At 39.2% G+C, this 14,845-nt stretch overlaps 1 protein-coding gene across 12 annotated transcripts in view; it reads right to left on the bottom strand.

Moving 5' to 3' along the window:
• The window catches only part of RBMS3 (RNA binding motif single stranded interacting protein 3), a 703,009-nt gene that overhangs the window by 345,480 nt on the left and 342,684 nt on the right, over positions 1–14,845 (bottom strand). For 10 of the 12 annotated variants that reach the window (XM_068206323.1, XM_068206308.1, XM_068206339.1 and 7 more), the window contains one exon: positions 658–827. In XM_068206323.1, coding sequence (XP_068062424.1) covers positions 658–827 — 170 coding nt within the window. The remainder of the gene's footprint in view (positions 1–657; positions 828–14,845) is intronic. The other 2 variants (XM_068206331.1, XM_068206373.1) reach the window with 1 other exon arrangement.

A 14,845-nucleotide genomic window follows, 5' to 3' on the forward strand; every position in this document is an offset into this window, starting at 1 on the left:
TTAGGAAGTAGTTCTTTTGACGATGCGTGAGGAGCAAAGAGCTCCTTTATGCCACTTCTTTGGTTTCAACACAAATAAAACACAATAAAACCATATTCAACAGTACAGTCTGCAAATATGACCCTCAAAATAAACAGGGAAGTAGAAGGTGCCACTTCTTCTACAGTATCATTTTTCAGTGGCACTGCAGTTAATTAGATGTTAATTATATGGCTACAAGGCCACCTGCAGTGGGTTTCATACTTCTCAATCTTTGAGCCCAGCAATGTGACACAGCAATCATAATATGTGACAAATGATTGAGGGAGAAACACCCATGTAATGTTGTGCACTGGGTTGTGATTCACAGATCATTATGACTATAAAATCTGTCATTAGGGAGGTTTTCCTGCCATGCAAATTCTTCTTTTAACATAAGAAATCAACCAGATTAGAGTAAACAGAAGTCAATGTGAAGGCCCTCACCTCTCTTCCCCTAAACTCATTTACCTGAAGGTTTTTAGCTGGCATTAATTTGTCATTCAACTAAAGGAAAAACACTCAAACCTCAAGTGCAGGAGGCTTCTGATGCCTTTCAGGGGCCACACAAGTATAAACAGGAAGGCCAGCTCTGACATCTTCCTACAGAAAGACACTGAGTATTTTATGGGCACTTACGGCTGGCACAGCTTGATGAGGTCCTGGTCAGTGGTGCCGGGTGGAAGGCCTCGAATGTACAGGTTGGTTTTACTCAACTGCTCTCCGCTGCTGTTGTTGCTGCTGTTGTTGCTGCTGTTTGTGCTGGGGCTGGGAGGAGCCATGGGGTGGGGAGCTGGTGCATAGGACTGCTGGAAACAGAGCAAAACAAAAAGGCTGTTAGCGGAAAAGGCAAATTAGCGTGGCAGAAGCGTGTGCGTTACCTAGGTAAATCCAGAACTATGCTATGCTTGTCCTGCCCCTTCCTGACCACTTCCAGCTGCCTGCTCCCATGGCACCTCCACCCACTCCCAGCCAGCAATGCCTTTCAAATGCAAAATAGGACCAACCAACACTATTGGTCCAGCCATAGCTATGAAATGCATTATTCTATTATACTTTTTAATTTGGAATTAAAGTAGCTAGATCACAAAACAAAGTTCTGAAATGACAGATACTCAAGGAGTAACTAGCATTAAAGAAAGAAATTAAACACAATCTGCTCTAAGAGTATGCTAAAACACAAATAAGAATATCTAGCCAAAGGTACAGAAGCTGGTGCCAGAAGCTGAGTTAGTCTTTTCTAAACATGAGGAGCACCCAGTACATACACAGTCAGGTGGCAGAGAGTTGGCTAGTCTGAGAGAGGAAGAAAATTCCAAAGCAGCCTAAAAACACTCTGTTACTACGGATGTCTTTCGCAATAGAGAAACAGGGTTTTGAAAAGACGATCAGGCTAAGACCTTCTGCTCTCAAAATCATACCCACTTCTGAACAACCACAAACCACACACAGCAACTGGGAAATATTGCTTAAGAAGGGAGGCATTCTCACATGGAAAAACAGTATTCTCCCCTAACTCACTGGTAAATACATGCTGTGAAAAAAGACACCCACATCCAAAAAAAATTACCTAAACATCTCTGATCTGAGGCAACAACAGAGAATTTCAATTGCTGCAAGCATCCCTGGCTCTCTGACCACTGGAGCTTTTACTCAGAGCTTGCCAGGAGAGCAAAGGAGCAATTGGAAGAAGGAGACTATCCTGACACCATTGTGACCTATGCAGAAAAGCTGAAATCTAGGGAAGAACTTGCAGGATCCTGAGGACCAAGCTCCAGATAGGCAGCCAGGGGAACTGGAGTCAGAGCTCCCAGAATGTAACTGCCTGCTGAGAGGGAGAAAATCCCATTTCCACAATGCAATCAGCACACTCTGCTAGCTTTATGTGTAGTGACAACAGCAGGTAAATGTTGAACCAATGCTAAGTTAACCATGCTATGCTAATGGACTAATAAAAGCAAAACATCTGCAATTTTCATTACAGCAGCAATGACACTTTAGTGACTTCTAATATGCTTGTTCTACTTTTAGGCCTTGAACAGAGAAAATATTTAAGTCTGTGAGTAATTCTGATCACGCTAATCAACTGCCCCTTAAATGTCAGTGGCTTTACTTTAGTGCTTATAATTATGCATACACTAAATCACAGTCTTGGTAGATGGATTTCTAAATTAGTAGCTCTAAACTCTTTCAAACAAGTCCCTTTGTTTAGTCCCTTATTTAGAAGGAAAAAAAAAAGTTGGAGACTATAAGGGGTGCATCAATGACAGGTGATGATCAGACGTTTCAATGAAATGAAATGCCACACTTGCACTGATGCCTTTCCTCCTGGCCTCCTCCTTCCTTCTTCCAAGTTTCTCCCATTTAAAGCAGGAGAGAGGGAACATAGCTCCAAGTGTCAGGACATCAGAATTCCTCTGCAGTCTCACCTGGCTGTAATGTGACTCAAGTAGGAGCCATTAAAAGAAAAAATACTGGTTTTTAGTGTGATCACCATGCTATCAAGTAATGACATTCGCTCTCATCTCCTGTAAAAGAGAAAGGGCAATGAGCTCCCTTCCCCAAGTCTCTGCACAGATACTTTTGCTGACAATCAAAAGCACTTAATGCATATGGATCATATTTCTCTGCACACACATTTTATCACTGGGTAATCCCCACCCACTCAAGCTTCAATGTCATTTCCAGAAATAGAGAGCTGAAGCAGCAGCCTTGAGTACCAGCACAGGCAACCACCTCAACTGAGCCCCAACACTGGGGACACATCTTGGAAATCAGCTCCATGCCGTGGCCACAGCCCAGCTGGATAACACTACAGGCAACACTAACATATATTAAATATGTAGGCATCTTTATATTATCATATCCTGTCTGAAAGCATATATAAATCTCTGTGCACTGCAGGACCATAGAAGAAGCAGGTATGACTGTATATAACATGTTGGGCTTTAATATATCAAGAGCTCAGGAAATATCCCACGGTAATCTTGCACATTTTGAGCATTGCTAAGGTTAAATAAAAAGACAAACAGAGGTCGAGGTTACATTCTTACCACTTTAGCCTACACCTCCCAGAATACCATGAACACTCACCGCACGTAAATGATGTAAAGCAGTGAAAGATCTTCCCATAAGCCAATGAAGTGCTGTGTACTTTCATTATTAATTGTTATTATTATATATGTCTTAGCAGGGAATAATGAGTATATGTCCTATTCTCACACCAACTTAATAAGCAAGAAAAAAAAAGTTGAAATTCACCTTTGAAATACAAAGAGCAATTTTAATTCTATTATAAGATCTTTATCCTCACACAGAGGAAAACACTGGGGGCCTAATTCTAATGCTAAGCTTAAAACATTTAATTCCTCTCAGCCAGCTGAAAGGAGATGTAGACATGAACACAAAATACATTTACACCAATTTTGATTCCATAGCTATTAAAAAAAAAAGAAAAAAATCCTCGGTATACAGAGAATGAGGCCATATGACAGGCTGTCCCTCAAGTAAGAGCTGCTTAGACAACAGGCCCACATGGATGCCTGAGTTCCCAGCAGTATCCTTGGAGATGCTTTAAGGGTGGACAGAGAGGCAGCCACACTCCACTTTAGGGGATGCTGATCTTCTCAGCCCAGCAAACACTGTTACACTCCAAAACCTCTTCACTAATAAATCTCAGCTACAGCAGCCCACAGTAATTTCCATGCATATCCAATACCCCAGAATACCATCTGCAGAAAGATTACGAAATTGCCTGTACTGAGACTGATGACATCTTCTGGCTGGTTGCCAGACTAAAAGCTTCAGGTCAGAAGAAAGTTTCCCCCTGTTCTTGTTTCCTGAGCTGCTGAGTATATGACTGATGGCAGAAGTATGAGCTTTGCCTCTAAATGAGCAAAGGATCTGGTGTGGCAATCTCCAAGTAATAACTGGAGTGAAAGAAATGACTGGCAATCTAGTGATGATCCCAGATATGGACTACTTGGTACAGTATCCTGGACGAAACCAAAGTGGGGCACTATCTGGGGAACCACCTGCACAAGTGGTAGCAGGAAATCTGTGCCTTATTCTGACTTTTGGCCCCTCCATGGCTGGGGGAAAAGCACTTAACTTCTCTGCCTCGAGAGCCAGAAGGAGCACGCACCACTGTCAAGACTAGTTCGAAACACCCTGACACCAGCTGTAGAAACCTGGAAAAGAGGTTTTGCCACCACAACCTAGTACAGGACCTACACTGCTAGAAAACAAAACAAAACAACAAAACAAAACAAAAAAAAAAAAAAAGCAAAATCTAAATGTTTCACATCAAAAGAGAGCTGGAATTCAGAGCTGGTTTTGCCATTAATTTTTTTCATAACCAATGTAACCAACTCATTTTTCAATTCTCATGCTTCATTATTCAGTGGAGAGTATGTGGGGAATGAACTGGTTTGTAGATCATTCCAAGCAGCTTATTAATTTAGGATGGATGGCTAATAGGATTTGTTTTCATCTTTGAAAAATGAATGAAATTTCTCCTTTTTCATTATTTAAAAGTGAAAAAATTAATGTGGTAATTCTGATCCATTCTCAGGAATGCACCCTTCTTCTTAAACCCTACAGTTCAATTCTTTGAAACAAAGTGTCCTGTGAAACTGCACACAGCTAAGCATGAATAATGAGATACACCTTGGTCTTTCTGTGTAAATAAGCCAGAAATGCTGAACCAGAAGCCTCTCAGATATTAAATGAACAACGCTCCTCCTTCCAACATCCAACCTCCTTACGCAAGAACAGTATTTATCTTTCCATGGCAACCAAGTACTCTTAGGTAGTTTTTCACTAGTTGCAAGCTTAGACTAAAATAATTTCTTCCAAAGCAAAATACTACTTAAAAAGACAAATTTTAAATATTTTTCACATACAATTCCTTTTGGATGGGAATCACAGGCCCCAGATGCCAAGTTGTAGAGTCTGCTTTATTAGCAGCAGCTGGCTCCTTGGCAAGCTTCTGAGGCGGTCGGGCTTGTGGTTTTGGAGTGGCCTCAGAGCCTAGGATGCAGCTGGACAGTTATGCTAATGGACTAGCCAATTTGTTTTTAGTCACCTTTGGCTATCCCAGATTTGTATTCTTTTATCCACTTGAAAGGAAAGTCTTGGAAAGATTCCCTATTAACACCGATATGTTGACTTTTCCTATCATAGTCCATATTTTATATGAAAAAATGAGTACAACACACAGTCCTACATTAAAACATGTGTTATTTAAGCAATTGTGAACACACACTATCCATTTCACTCTGAATGGAGTGTTTTCCAGCTGCTAGATTCATCTAAGTGCCCAATTACAACACAATGCCCTTCTCTTCCAATTGAGAAAATAAAATAAGACAAAGTAAATACAAATAAATTGTGCAAATACCACTTTACAGCTCACATTAGGAAAACCCTGTTCTCTCTATACTCTACTGTATGAAGGAATAATTTTTGTGAGCTGGAGAGTTCTTACTAGTCAATTATAGAGAAGATGAGAGGATGCCACCAACTATTAGTCTGTTGATGGGATTTTGGAGCTGAGTGAACAGAAAATCTCCTATTAAGCAAAAGACAATCATCACAGTTGAAGAGAAAACAGAGCAGTAAGGGAAATTCAGGGAAAAAGAAACATAGATCAAAGTAACAGCAACTCTCCTGCCTTTGGTTTGCTTCCTCAGTGAGGAGCAGCACCAGAAGGCAAGCTGTATTTCCCATCCATAGACAGGTAGAACAGAAAAGTGAAAAAAAGATGAACATACAAGCGGGCAACATAGACACCCCATGTATTTTAGAAAGGCTGCAGCCAAGGGAACACGAGTTATAATTTTCTTCCCAAGTCTGTAGAGCACTCAGTGCTCTTGCAGAATCCAGCCATGACTATTGCCTATCTCCCATCTGGCCAATGAAGACCTGGAAGATAGAGCTTCTTTTGGATTCTTCTCTACATATATGAGAGAAAATAAACAGATGCAAAAGAATCAGAGTTTTCGAACCCCTCTGCACAGTAAAAAAGCTTCCTAGACTGTTTCTGTAGAAGCACCTCTTGGCAGCATTTTCAATTTGTAAAGGAATGGCATGTGAAAACATGAGTAAACTCAGAAGATGAGCAGAGACAATAAGGTTCAAAGTCTATTCCCTCATAGTTCTTTCAATCAAGAAAACGAGAACACACCTCAAGAGGGTTTTGATTTCTCTGAATTCCTTCCAAGGCCTTCAAAAGTGATTTGCTGGATGCAAGAAGCCCAGCGAGTGATAGCTGCTGGGTTATACTCTCTGTACTGCAAAATCACTGTGCTACTCCAAGCAAATCATTTAAGTTCCATACATCTCAGTTTACTAATCTGTAATGATTCTTCCTTACCTTCTTAAGGCATATATAATGCTCTGTGATTAATGGATGAAAGACACTACTAAAGATTGCAATATTACTTAAAGATGGGGAAAATATCATTAAAGTCTAACTTAATAACTAGAGCTAAACCCAATTCTTTTGCAGATAAAAATCATTTCTGCATAGAATGGTTTTGCTATTCTGTATCTACACTGAATGAATGAAATAATTTAAAATAAAAAAAACACCAATTAAATTAATTTTCTCTTTAATATTTTTTTAATTTAAAAACAACCTTAGAATTATAGTTCACAGGGCTATTGTGATTGTAATATATGTATTGAACTCACTTTATTCCAAATGATATCTATATTACATGGGAAAAAGGTGCAATTGTATTTTGCTTACCCTTTCATTTCACATCGGAAAAAAAAAAAATAAGGCCACTTGGGGAAAATGGAAATTATGAACAAAGCCTCAACCTAGTCCTCCAACAGACACAGTAGTCATTCAACAGTCAGACTGAAATTGGGATTTGATGGATCAGTAAAATAATTTGAGATCTTTGCTTCACAGACAAAGCTGTTGAAATCAATAGGCTAAATACTCCTGAGGCTTACAATTCCCTCGAACCTGGTACAAAGCATTAAAGATCTATGGAATGAAAGCATAGGCAGAATTTGAGTCAATTTTCTCTATTCCAAAATAATTATCTTCTAATCTGCATGACTGTGCAGATTTTAGCATTTTATAATTATCTACAGATAGACAATACAGAGAAATCGAGGCATCCACAGGAAGAGGAAGAAGTTCTTTATTGGACATGACTCCATGAAGTAAGTCTCATTTTATACAGTTTTCTGAATTAAAACCAACCAATGAAGCAAAGAAACAGAAGTTCACTGTTCTGGCTGTCTTCAAGAGCACTGAGAGTTTAGCAGTCATTAGCCAGGGTGACAGAAGTCTGAAAATCTTCTCACTAATCATTGTATCTCCTATTTCCAGTAAGACAGACTTAAATAGTCTGCACTACCACCATTATCAACAGGAAATTTCAAAAGCAAATCGGTTGGGTGTAAAGTAGCTTATTTTGAAGTGTGATGAATTTGAAGTAATAAAGTGGATTAGAGAACATTTCATTAAGAGAGTCTGAAGATCATCTTATCCGAGGAAGAATGGGCCCCAGCAAAAACCAGTCCAAGACAGGGGAAGGGCACAGAAATTAGAAACATTATTTGCAGATGGAGAATACCCTGGCCATCATTGCCTGTCTGGGGTTTGGTCACTGAATGGATGTAATAGATGCTGCAGAGCTGCCAGCTCCAGCTCTTCGCCTTCTCCTGCCCACATATTGTTACACCACAGATGGAGCTACTCATCCCTCATAAGCAATGTTCTGTTTATCCACAGACTACCTGTAGTTTGGGTCTAAAATACGGTAACTTCTCTGAATTTAGGGCTTCTTGCATCCAGCCGGGAGGGCAAAATTTAGTCCCTAGCATTAAAAAGCCAAAAACTAGCAATAAGAGCTGTGTCATCAAACAAATATTTTCCAGAGTGGAAAATAACCTTCACAGCCTTGTCTCCTCCCATTTATTTCATGGCAGGAGGCTCCCATGACAGAATATTCCTGAGGCATTATTTATCTCTCCACAAGGGAGAAGAAGAATTCTTTCTATAGATAAAGTATTTTGGCACTTTGGCAAACTCATAAACAATAGCCTATATCCTTTGACATAAATTACTGTTATTGCTTCATTATCCAATCCATTCATATTTTATTGATGCACTGAGACTAAATGTAAACAGACTTGAGATCTTAAAATTACTAAATCTGAGCAATCTGGACAATGAAATATTGCAATTCCTCTAATAAAAATATTTTAGAGCACAGATCAAAATATGACTGCAATTACTGTTTGTGATACAACAACTCTGTGGTAAAAAAAATAAGAAGAGAGAGAAAATAACAAATTCAAGAAGAAATTATTGTTTGTGTTTATATTTCCACATAGCCAGTTTTGGGGCTACAATGAGCTGTCGGTCCATTTAAAGGTTAAGAACGAAATTGCAGACCAAGAGGCTGATACTTAACTTTCCAAATGTTTGCAAGAACAAACACACATTTGGTTCTGAGAAACTAAATTTACTCTCGGGGTATTTGTTTACATGTGGCAGACTAAAAGCATCTTGGAAATGAGATGCAGCAGGCATATGCTGCATTGCATTGCTTTTCTGCACACAGTCCACACATACCCCAGCATCAACACTACTGTGAGAACCTGGCTACAATAAAAGCCCCCCACAAAAACCTGAATTTATAGCATAGAATGAAACTAAATGTCGGTATCATGTCTTTCCTCTCCACTTGAGAATCTGGCGAGCAGAGATCAGAAGCAGATGTGTTTTCATTCTGCAGCAAGAAAGCCCAACCAAAAAGGTTTTTCAAGATTCAAACAAGTGTCCTAAGTTTATCTTTCTTATAGAAGAATTAAGCAGGAAATCTGCCACTGTTGACATAAGCACTGCTGGGATGGAGGATTCAGGGATGGCAGAACTCCCCAGGAATGTTGTTCATCATCTCCCCATGTTACCACAAGGAACTTTTGTAGATGTGCATGGGGAAGCTCTGCCTCCTCCACCCAGTATATATAAAGATGAGATGTACCTCCCGTCCTGTGGCCAAAAGAATCCATGGAACGCACAGTTTGGTAAAGGCTTTTCCTTTCCACAACAGCATGGCATCATCACCACAGAATTTGGGGCATTTCACAATAGCCAGAGTTCATGTGTTCTCTGAGACATCTCTAGTTACAGTAACACACTGGTCCCAGGCAGGGTGCCAGAGGATGCCTGCAGAAGATATGAGCCATCACAAACCTCACCACATTTTTGCTTCCAGTGCAAACTCATGCAGCACATTCATCACAGAAAACAGCTTTTTAAAAATTGTCCACACAAATCATTACAGTTCATACATAATTCCTCACTTAGGAAGAAGAGTACACAACCAGCCTTGTGAGACCAATGTATGTAATGTCATTTATAGGAGAGCTAGAAAACCCTCCCAAGAGTAAACTGATATAGTGGGGGTAAGAATTTAAATCCAGGTTAAAATTAAGGTGCCAGCCTATGGACATAACTGGCCAATGTGGTGCCAGTCACCTTCATGCTTCTGGCAGCCCTGAATACTGTATCAAAAACAGGCTAAGGAAGACAGGGAAGCTGGTAGGGCTCACTGCAGGGCTCACTGGGGGTGTGAAACCCCACATTAAGAACCTCTCTGTCCCATTCCAGATACTCCTCTACATTCTTAAAACCAGTCGACTGCGTAAGAGAGAGAACTTCATAATGAAGTCACCATTATACATGACCTGAGACACTGTTTGGGCCCATGGAAAGACTGAAGGAATGGGACTCTGCAAGCCTTAATTAACTTGGTGAGGAGGTGAATTCCAGACCTCCCTCTTGAGGTCGAAATGCGCTTTGAGCATCACATGACTGGCATCCCAGGAGCCCACAAAATATTATGAACATCAGAAGGTGAACAAGATAAACCAGGAACATTCTGGGATGTCAACTATGAGCTTTAAATCATTTGCTACAGAAGATGAATAAGCACTCTCAACTTTGTTACTGCAGATTCTGATACCTTATCAAATCTCCATTTTCTTTAGATTTCATGTGGCAGATTTGGGAGGTAGTATGGGAAAAGCTGTTTAATTTTATTTGATTTAACAAGTATCTAATATAGCTTACAATTAAAACATCTTCCAGACATCAATCAAATGCACTTGAGGCAAAATCTACTAAATAAAGTGAATTAATGCAAAAAATAGAGAACTTCTTTCTTCTATCTTTAGAATTTTCAGAATTTAAATGCAATTTATTTACAGTCTTTTTTGTTTTCTGTAGATTTTATTGATTTTGAGAATGAACTTACTTAAGCATGCTGAGAGTGAGTATAAAACCCCAACACTATTGTCTTTTTTGGATCTATGAAACAAAATATTACCATACTTTTGTTTCCATTCATAATCTTACAAGGAAGTCATATGTACCTTATGTTGAATTGAAGCCTGAGCACTAAACTCTCAAGATACACCCAATACTCACACCAAATGCAGACTGAGGCAAAGGTGCTAATTGATCATCCCACTCACAGGGGTATTTTGCCACCTAAGTAGATGCCACAGCAGTTAATGCCCAGCATGCACTTTGCTGCCATGACTTGAGGTCCTGGAACTGCAGGACTAATGAATGATGGAAATTCTGTAATACTCAGAGTCACTGAAAGATGACAAGTGAGATTGACTAGTGAGATTCTGGCATGTTTTTATTACAAGGCAAATAAAAACTATGAAGTTTTTTTTGAAAGGTAAAATAACTTCAGAATGCCAGTTTGGCTTCAAAAACAGTGAATCTGAATATAGATAAACCTGACCTGCTGCTTAGATATGCAAAAGACCCATCACTTTTAAAATTGCAATCAGTATTATTCAGTAAGTCCTTTCCCATCTAATTCCTACTTCTTTCTTCAATGTTTCCCCTATCTATGATTTTAAGCAGTTCTCAGAGCAGGGCAGGAAAAAATTTAAAAGATCTACATTTACTGTGGTGGAAGCTCTAAGTCTCTTCCCATTTCTTCAACAACAGATTGTGCCACTTGTCCGAAGTTTCAAATGTCATTTGACTCATGCACTCAGAAATGTTGACTCAATTAAATTATCCACAAAAAACTAACTTTCAGTTTGCTAAAGGCAACCTATTCTCTTTTTTTTCTGATATGCTTAGGATGTCTCACAGTGCAGAAATTCAATTTCAACGCAACAACTTGCTTTTTCTCAGTTCCCCAAAATCATCACTATTTTCTGCTAAATGTTGTGGCATGATGAGCCAAGTGTCTCACTAACAGACACAAACTCAGCTGAAGATGCTCTGCCTAAACTATTTTGGGCTCTGTGCCATGTGCTTTTTCCATACCATGCGAAGGAACAATACGAAGAACCTGAACTTCTGCGCTCAGAGGTGAAGAGCTTTGCAATGTGGGGATACAGCTGCTTCGTTATGCATAGGTATAAAATCCAACTCAGCACTAATTGGGATAATGAGGTACTCCTGTTGCAAGCAATAGGAATTTAGAGTAAGAGGGTACATATGTTAAATTCCTGAAACAAGTCACCATCTCTCTATTTACTGTTTTTCATACAAATTATATACTTCCTGATAAACAAAAGCTTAAATTTCCTTCTGCACTGCAACATTGCCTCCAATCTCTTCTGCTAGCTTTCTGGCTTTTTGACCTTTTAATATTCTTCATTCACGCATGATTTATTTTTTAAGTCGGCGTTTTTTTCCTCTGGAAAGAATATATATTTGAAGTAATTTCAAATGTTAAATCAGGATAAGCAAAGGAAGAAAGAAAATCTCCTTAATACATTTTCTTAATAAATGTTGTACCATGCTTTAGAATAGAAGCTTGAAGAATTACGGCATGTAATAATAAGGTTTATATTTCAAACCAGATACATATAAATATTCTAAGTCTTAATACCACTTAATGCCTCTGTCATAGGCTCATATGCACAAAATGTGCAAAAAAAAAAAAAAGTTCAAGTCTAAAATGAAAAATTATTTACATCAGAAAAAGCAAACCAGAATGGGGAAGAGAGGTAACTACAATACTTCCAGCAAGTATTACAACTTTTGTAATTATAACACAGTGTTACCAGCCGGAGCAGAAAAATAAATTTGTTAGGAATACCAGCTTGTTTACTGGAGTGTTGGCAGCAAAAGGAAGACTAAAGAAAAGATGTGCCTACTGCTCAACAGGACAAAGGACAGATGAAAGCACTTGGGGCTTTCTTTGCCTCAGTCTCCACCAGCAAGGTTTGCTGCCAGTCCTCTTGGCTGTCTTCCCCTAGTAGTTGGGCCTGGGGTGAGAAGTGCTGCTGAGGAAGAGGAGCATTAAGTTAGAAACTACTTCAGGAAACCAGTGAGAGGTTACTGGACACAAACTGTAAGGCAGCTGGCTGGTGTCACCCAGAGGCTGCTCTTTTCTCTGAAAGGCCATAGCAACTCTTCAGAAGAGGGAGGACTGGGGCATCAGTAGGCTGGCCACAGCCTAGCATAGCTAAGGAGAAAAGCCTCATAGGTGCTGTGCCTAAGCCTGTGAGGGGCAAGAGTATCTGCAGGGATGAGCAAGGGCAATCAAGAATTGACCACCTCGCTCAACTTCTGCATTGGGACAAGCAGCTCCACAGATCAGGGGAGAGTGGTAGATGTTGACCTTAGCAAGGTTTACAATGTGGCACTGTCACAACAAGCTGGAGGACAGGAGGGAGTGCACCCTCACCAACACTGCAAGTAACACCAAGGTGGGGGGAGTGGTTGGACAACTAGAGATAAAGGCTGTCTGAAAATATTATTGTCAGTATATCCAATGCTCTAAGAAAGAACTACTCACCACAAAACTCCTTCACCTCACGTATTATGTATGCTAAAAGCTCTCCAAGTTTACTTACAGAACAAATGACTACTAAGTGATCTGTGCAGGTACATCCTATAATCAAATTCAAATGCACAAAAAGGATTTACTAAAACTGAGACATCTGAACTTTATTCCTCTGCTATGCTTTGACCTCAAATTTAGTTCATTTGCTAAAGTCATTATTAAACAACAATGTTCCACACAGATTCCAACAGCAGTACTATTTACATTAATGCCATATCCCTGGATTAAAGGAATTAGAAATACTGAATATCCTATTCCTTAGCTTCTTTGAAGATCTACAGTGTAGACTAAGGAAACACTCTCTAAGAAAAAGCAGCACTAATTTAAGGGCAGTCTGGTTCTCAATCATTTGAAATTAAATAAACTGAAATATCTTTAAAAATCTCTGAGACTAAAAGTTACACAATTAATGCCACCCCCAGTTGCCATCAGATAATCAAAGTTCAGTCTGGGTAAGATTTTAAATTACACGTATCCATAGTTTTAACAAATTGGTTTTTTTGTTTGTTTGGTTGTTTGTGCTTTTTTTTTTTTTTTTTTTTTTTTGTTTTTTTTTTGTTTTTTTTGGTTTTTTGGTTTTTTGGTTTTTTTTTGGCAATCATCTTCTTAAAACGGTGAAGGGAATCTGACTCCCTTAGCCACATCAAGGCATAGGTCCCAATGGGCAGCATACTCAGTCCAGGTACTCAGAATATCTAGGCTCAATGTCAGATACAGTGTGTCACACACAATAGAACTAAAGGGCTAACTTCAACTTAAGCCTAGGTTTGGGGAATTTGATCCAAGAAAACTTGAAAAACATCTGCAATGGGACACTGAAAGACAGCACCAAAATACTGCAGGTCTTCCAGGTGGGTCTGAAGACAACTGTAGGATTGAGTCCTAGCTATAATGAACCGAACTATCACTAAAAAGAGCAAAGCCTGGCATCTTGTGGAAAGCACAATATATCCAATCAAGTGTTTAAATGACCACGTGCCAATGACTGCTCACACAGGACCCAAATTCAGGCTCATGAAGAATTCCAGTATTTCCTAAATTCTGACTCTCTGACTATATAATCTTAACTTCCCCTGACAGAATTAGCTGAGCATGATAAAAGGAGCTGAGACTTTGTTTCTGTAAGAAACAACCCATTTGGGAAAACAAAAGGCCTACCCAGCAAAAAGACTCACATTTAGGTGTTGCTAATAACAGGTGGGAACATCTTAGGAAATGGCATAAGAAATGCAAACAGAGAGAAAATATCCCCAGAACACTTTTCACTTTGCAACCAGATGTTGTACACAGATCATCATCCTACATCTTCTGTGATTTGATCCATCAGACTTTAGTACTCTAAAATCCTCCCAGTGGGAATCAGTTTTAGAATTTGATTTTATATTAAAGAAAAAAAGAATATGTGTGGTTTAAATCTGCCACCAAAAAAGTGTCATTGATGCTGCTTGTCCTCATTCTTGTTTTACAAGAAAAATTTTGCAGTGGTTCTTTTCCCCCCTTCTTCCTACCACTCAGAACATTTTATGTGAAGCATTTTATCCCATGTCTTATGTGGACAATCCCCAAAAACATGAGGAGGTGGCAGCCACACAGTCAGGGGGATTGCTATCGCATCTTTAGCAAGTAAATAGAAACACTGTTAGCGTGGCGATGCATCTGACAAAATACAGAGACAGGCTATTAAAAGCACTGGATGTTTTTAACACACTTTTAAAAACAAATGCCTATATTTAAAAATGTTTCTTTCGCAGGGATTTCTCTTAAAAGAGAAAACAGGGTATCCTAGACAAAATGCATATTGATACTCTTAATTCTGCTGGTGTTAAATATCTGTGTTATCCCTCATAGGCCTAATATTTTGTTTGCAATGGCTTGCCACCACATTTACTTTTGTGAACCCTGGGCTAATAAGTTCTTCCAGGCAAAAAGTCTTTCAATGATAGAAACAACCTGTTATCAGGCTATTT

The sequence above is a fragment of the Anomalospiza imberbis genome, chromosome 1 (assembly GCF_031753505.1).
Source record: "Anomalospiza imberbis isolate Cuckoo-Finch-1a 21T00152 chromosome 1, ASM3175350v1, whole genome shotgun sequence".
Taxonomy (NCBI): domain Eukaryota; kingdom Metazoa; phylum Chordata; class Aves; order Passeriformes; family Viduidae; genus Anomalospiza; species Anomalospiza imberbis.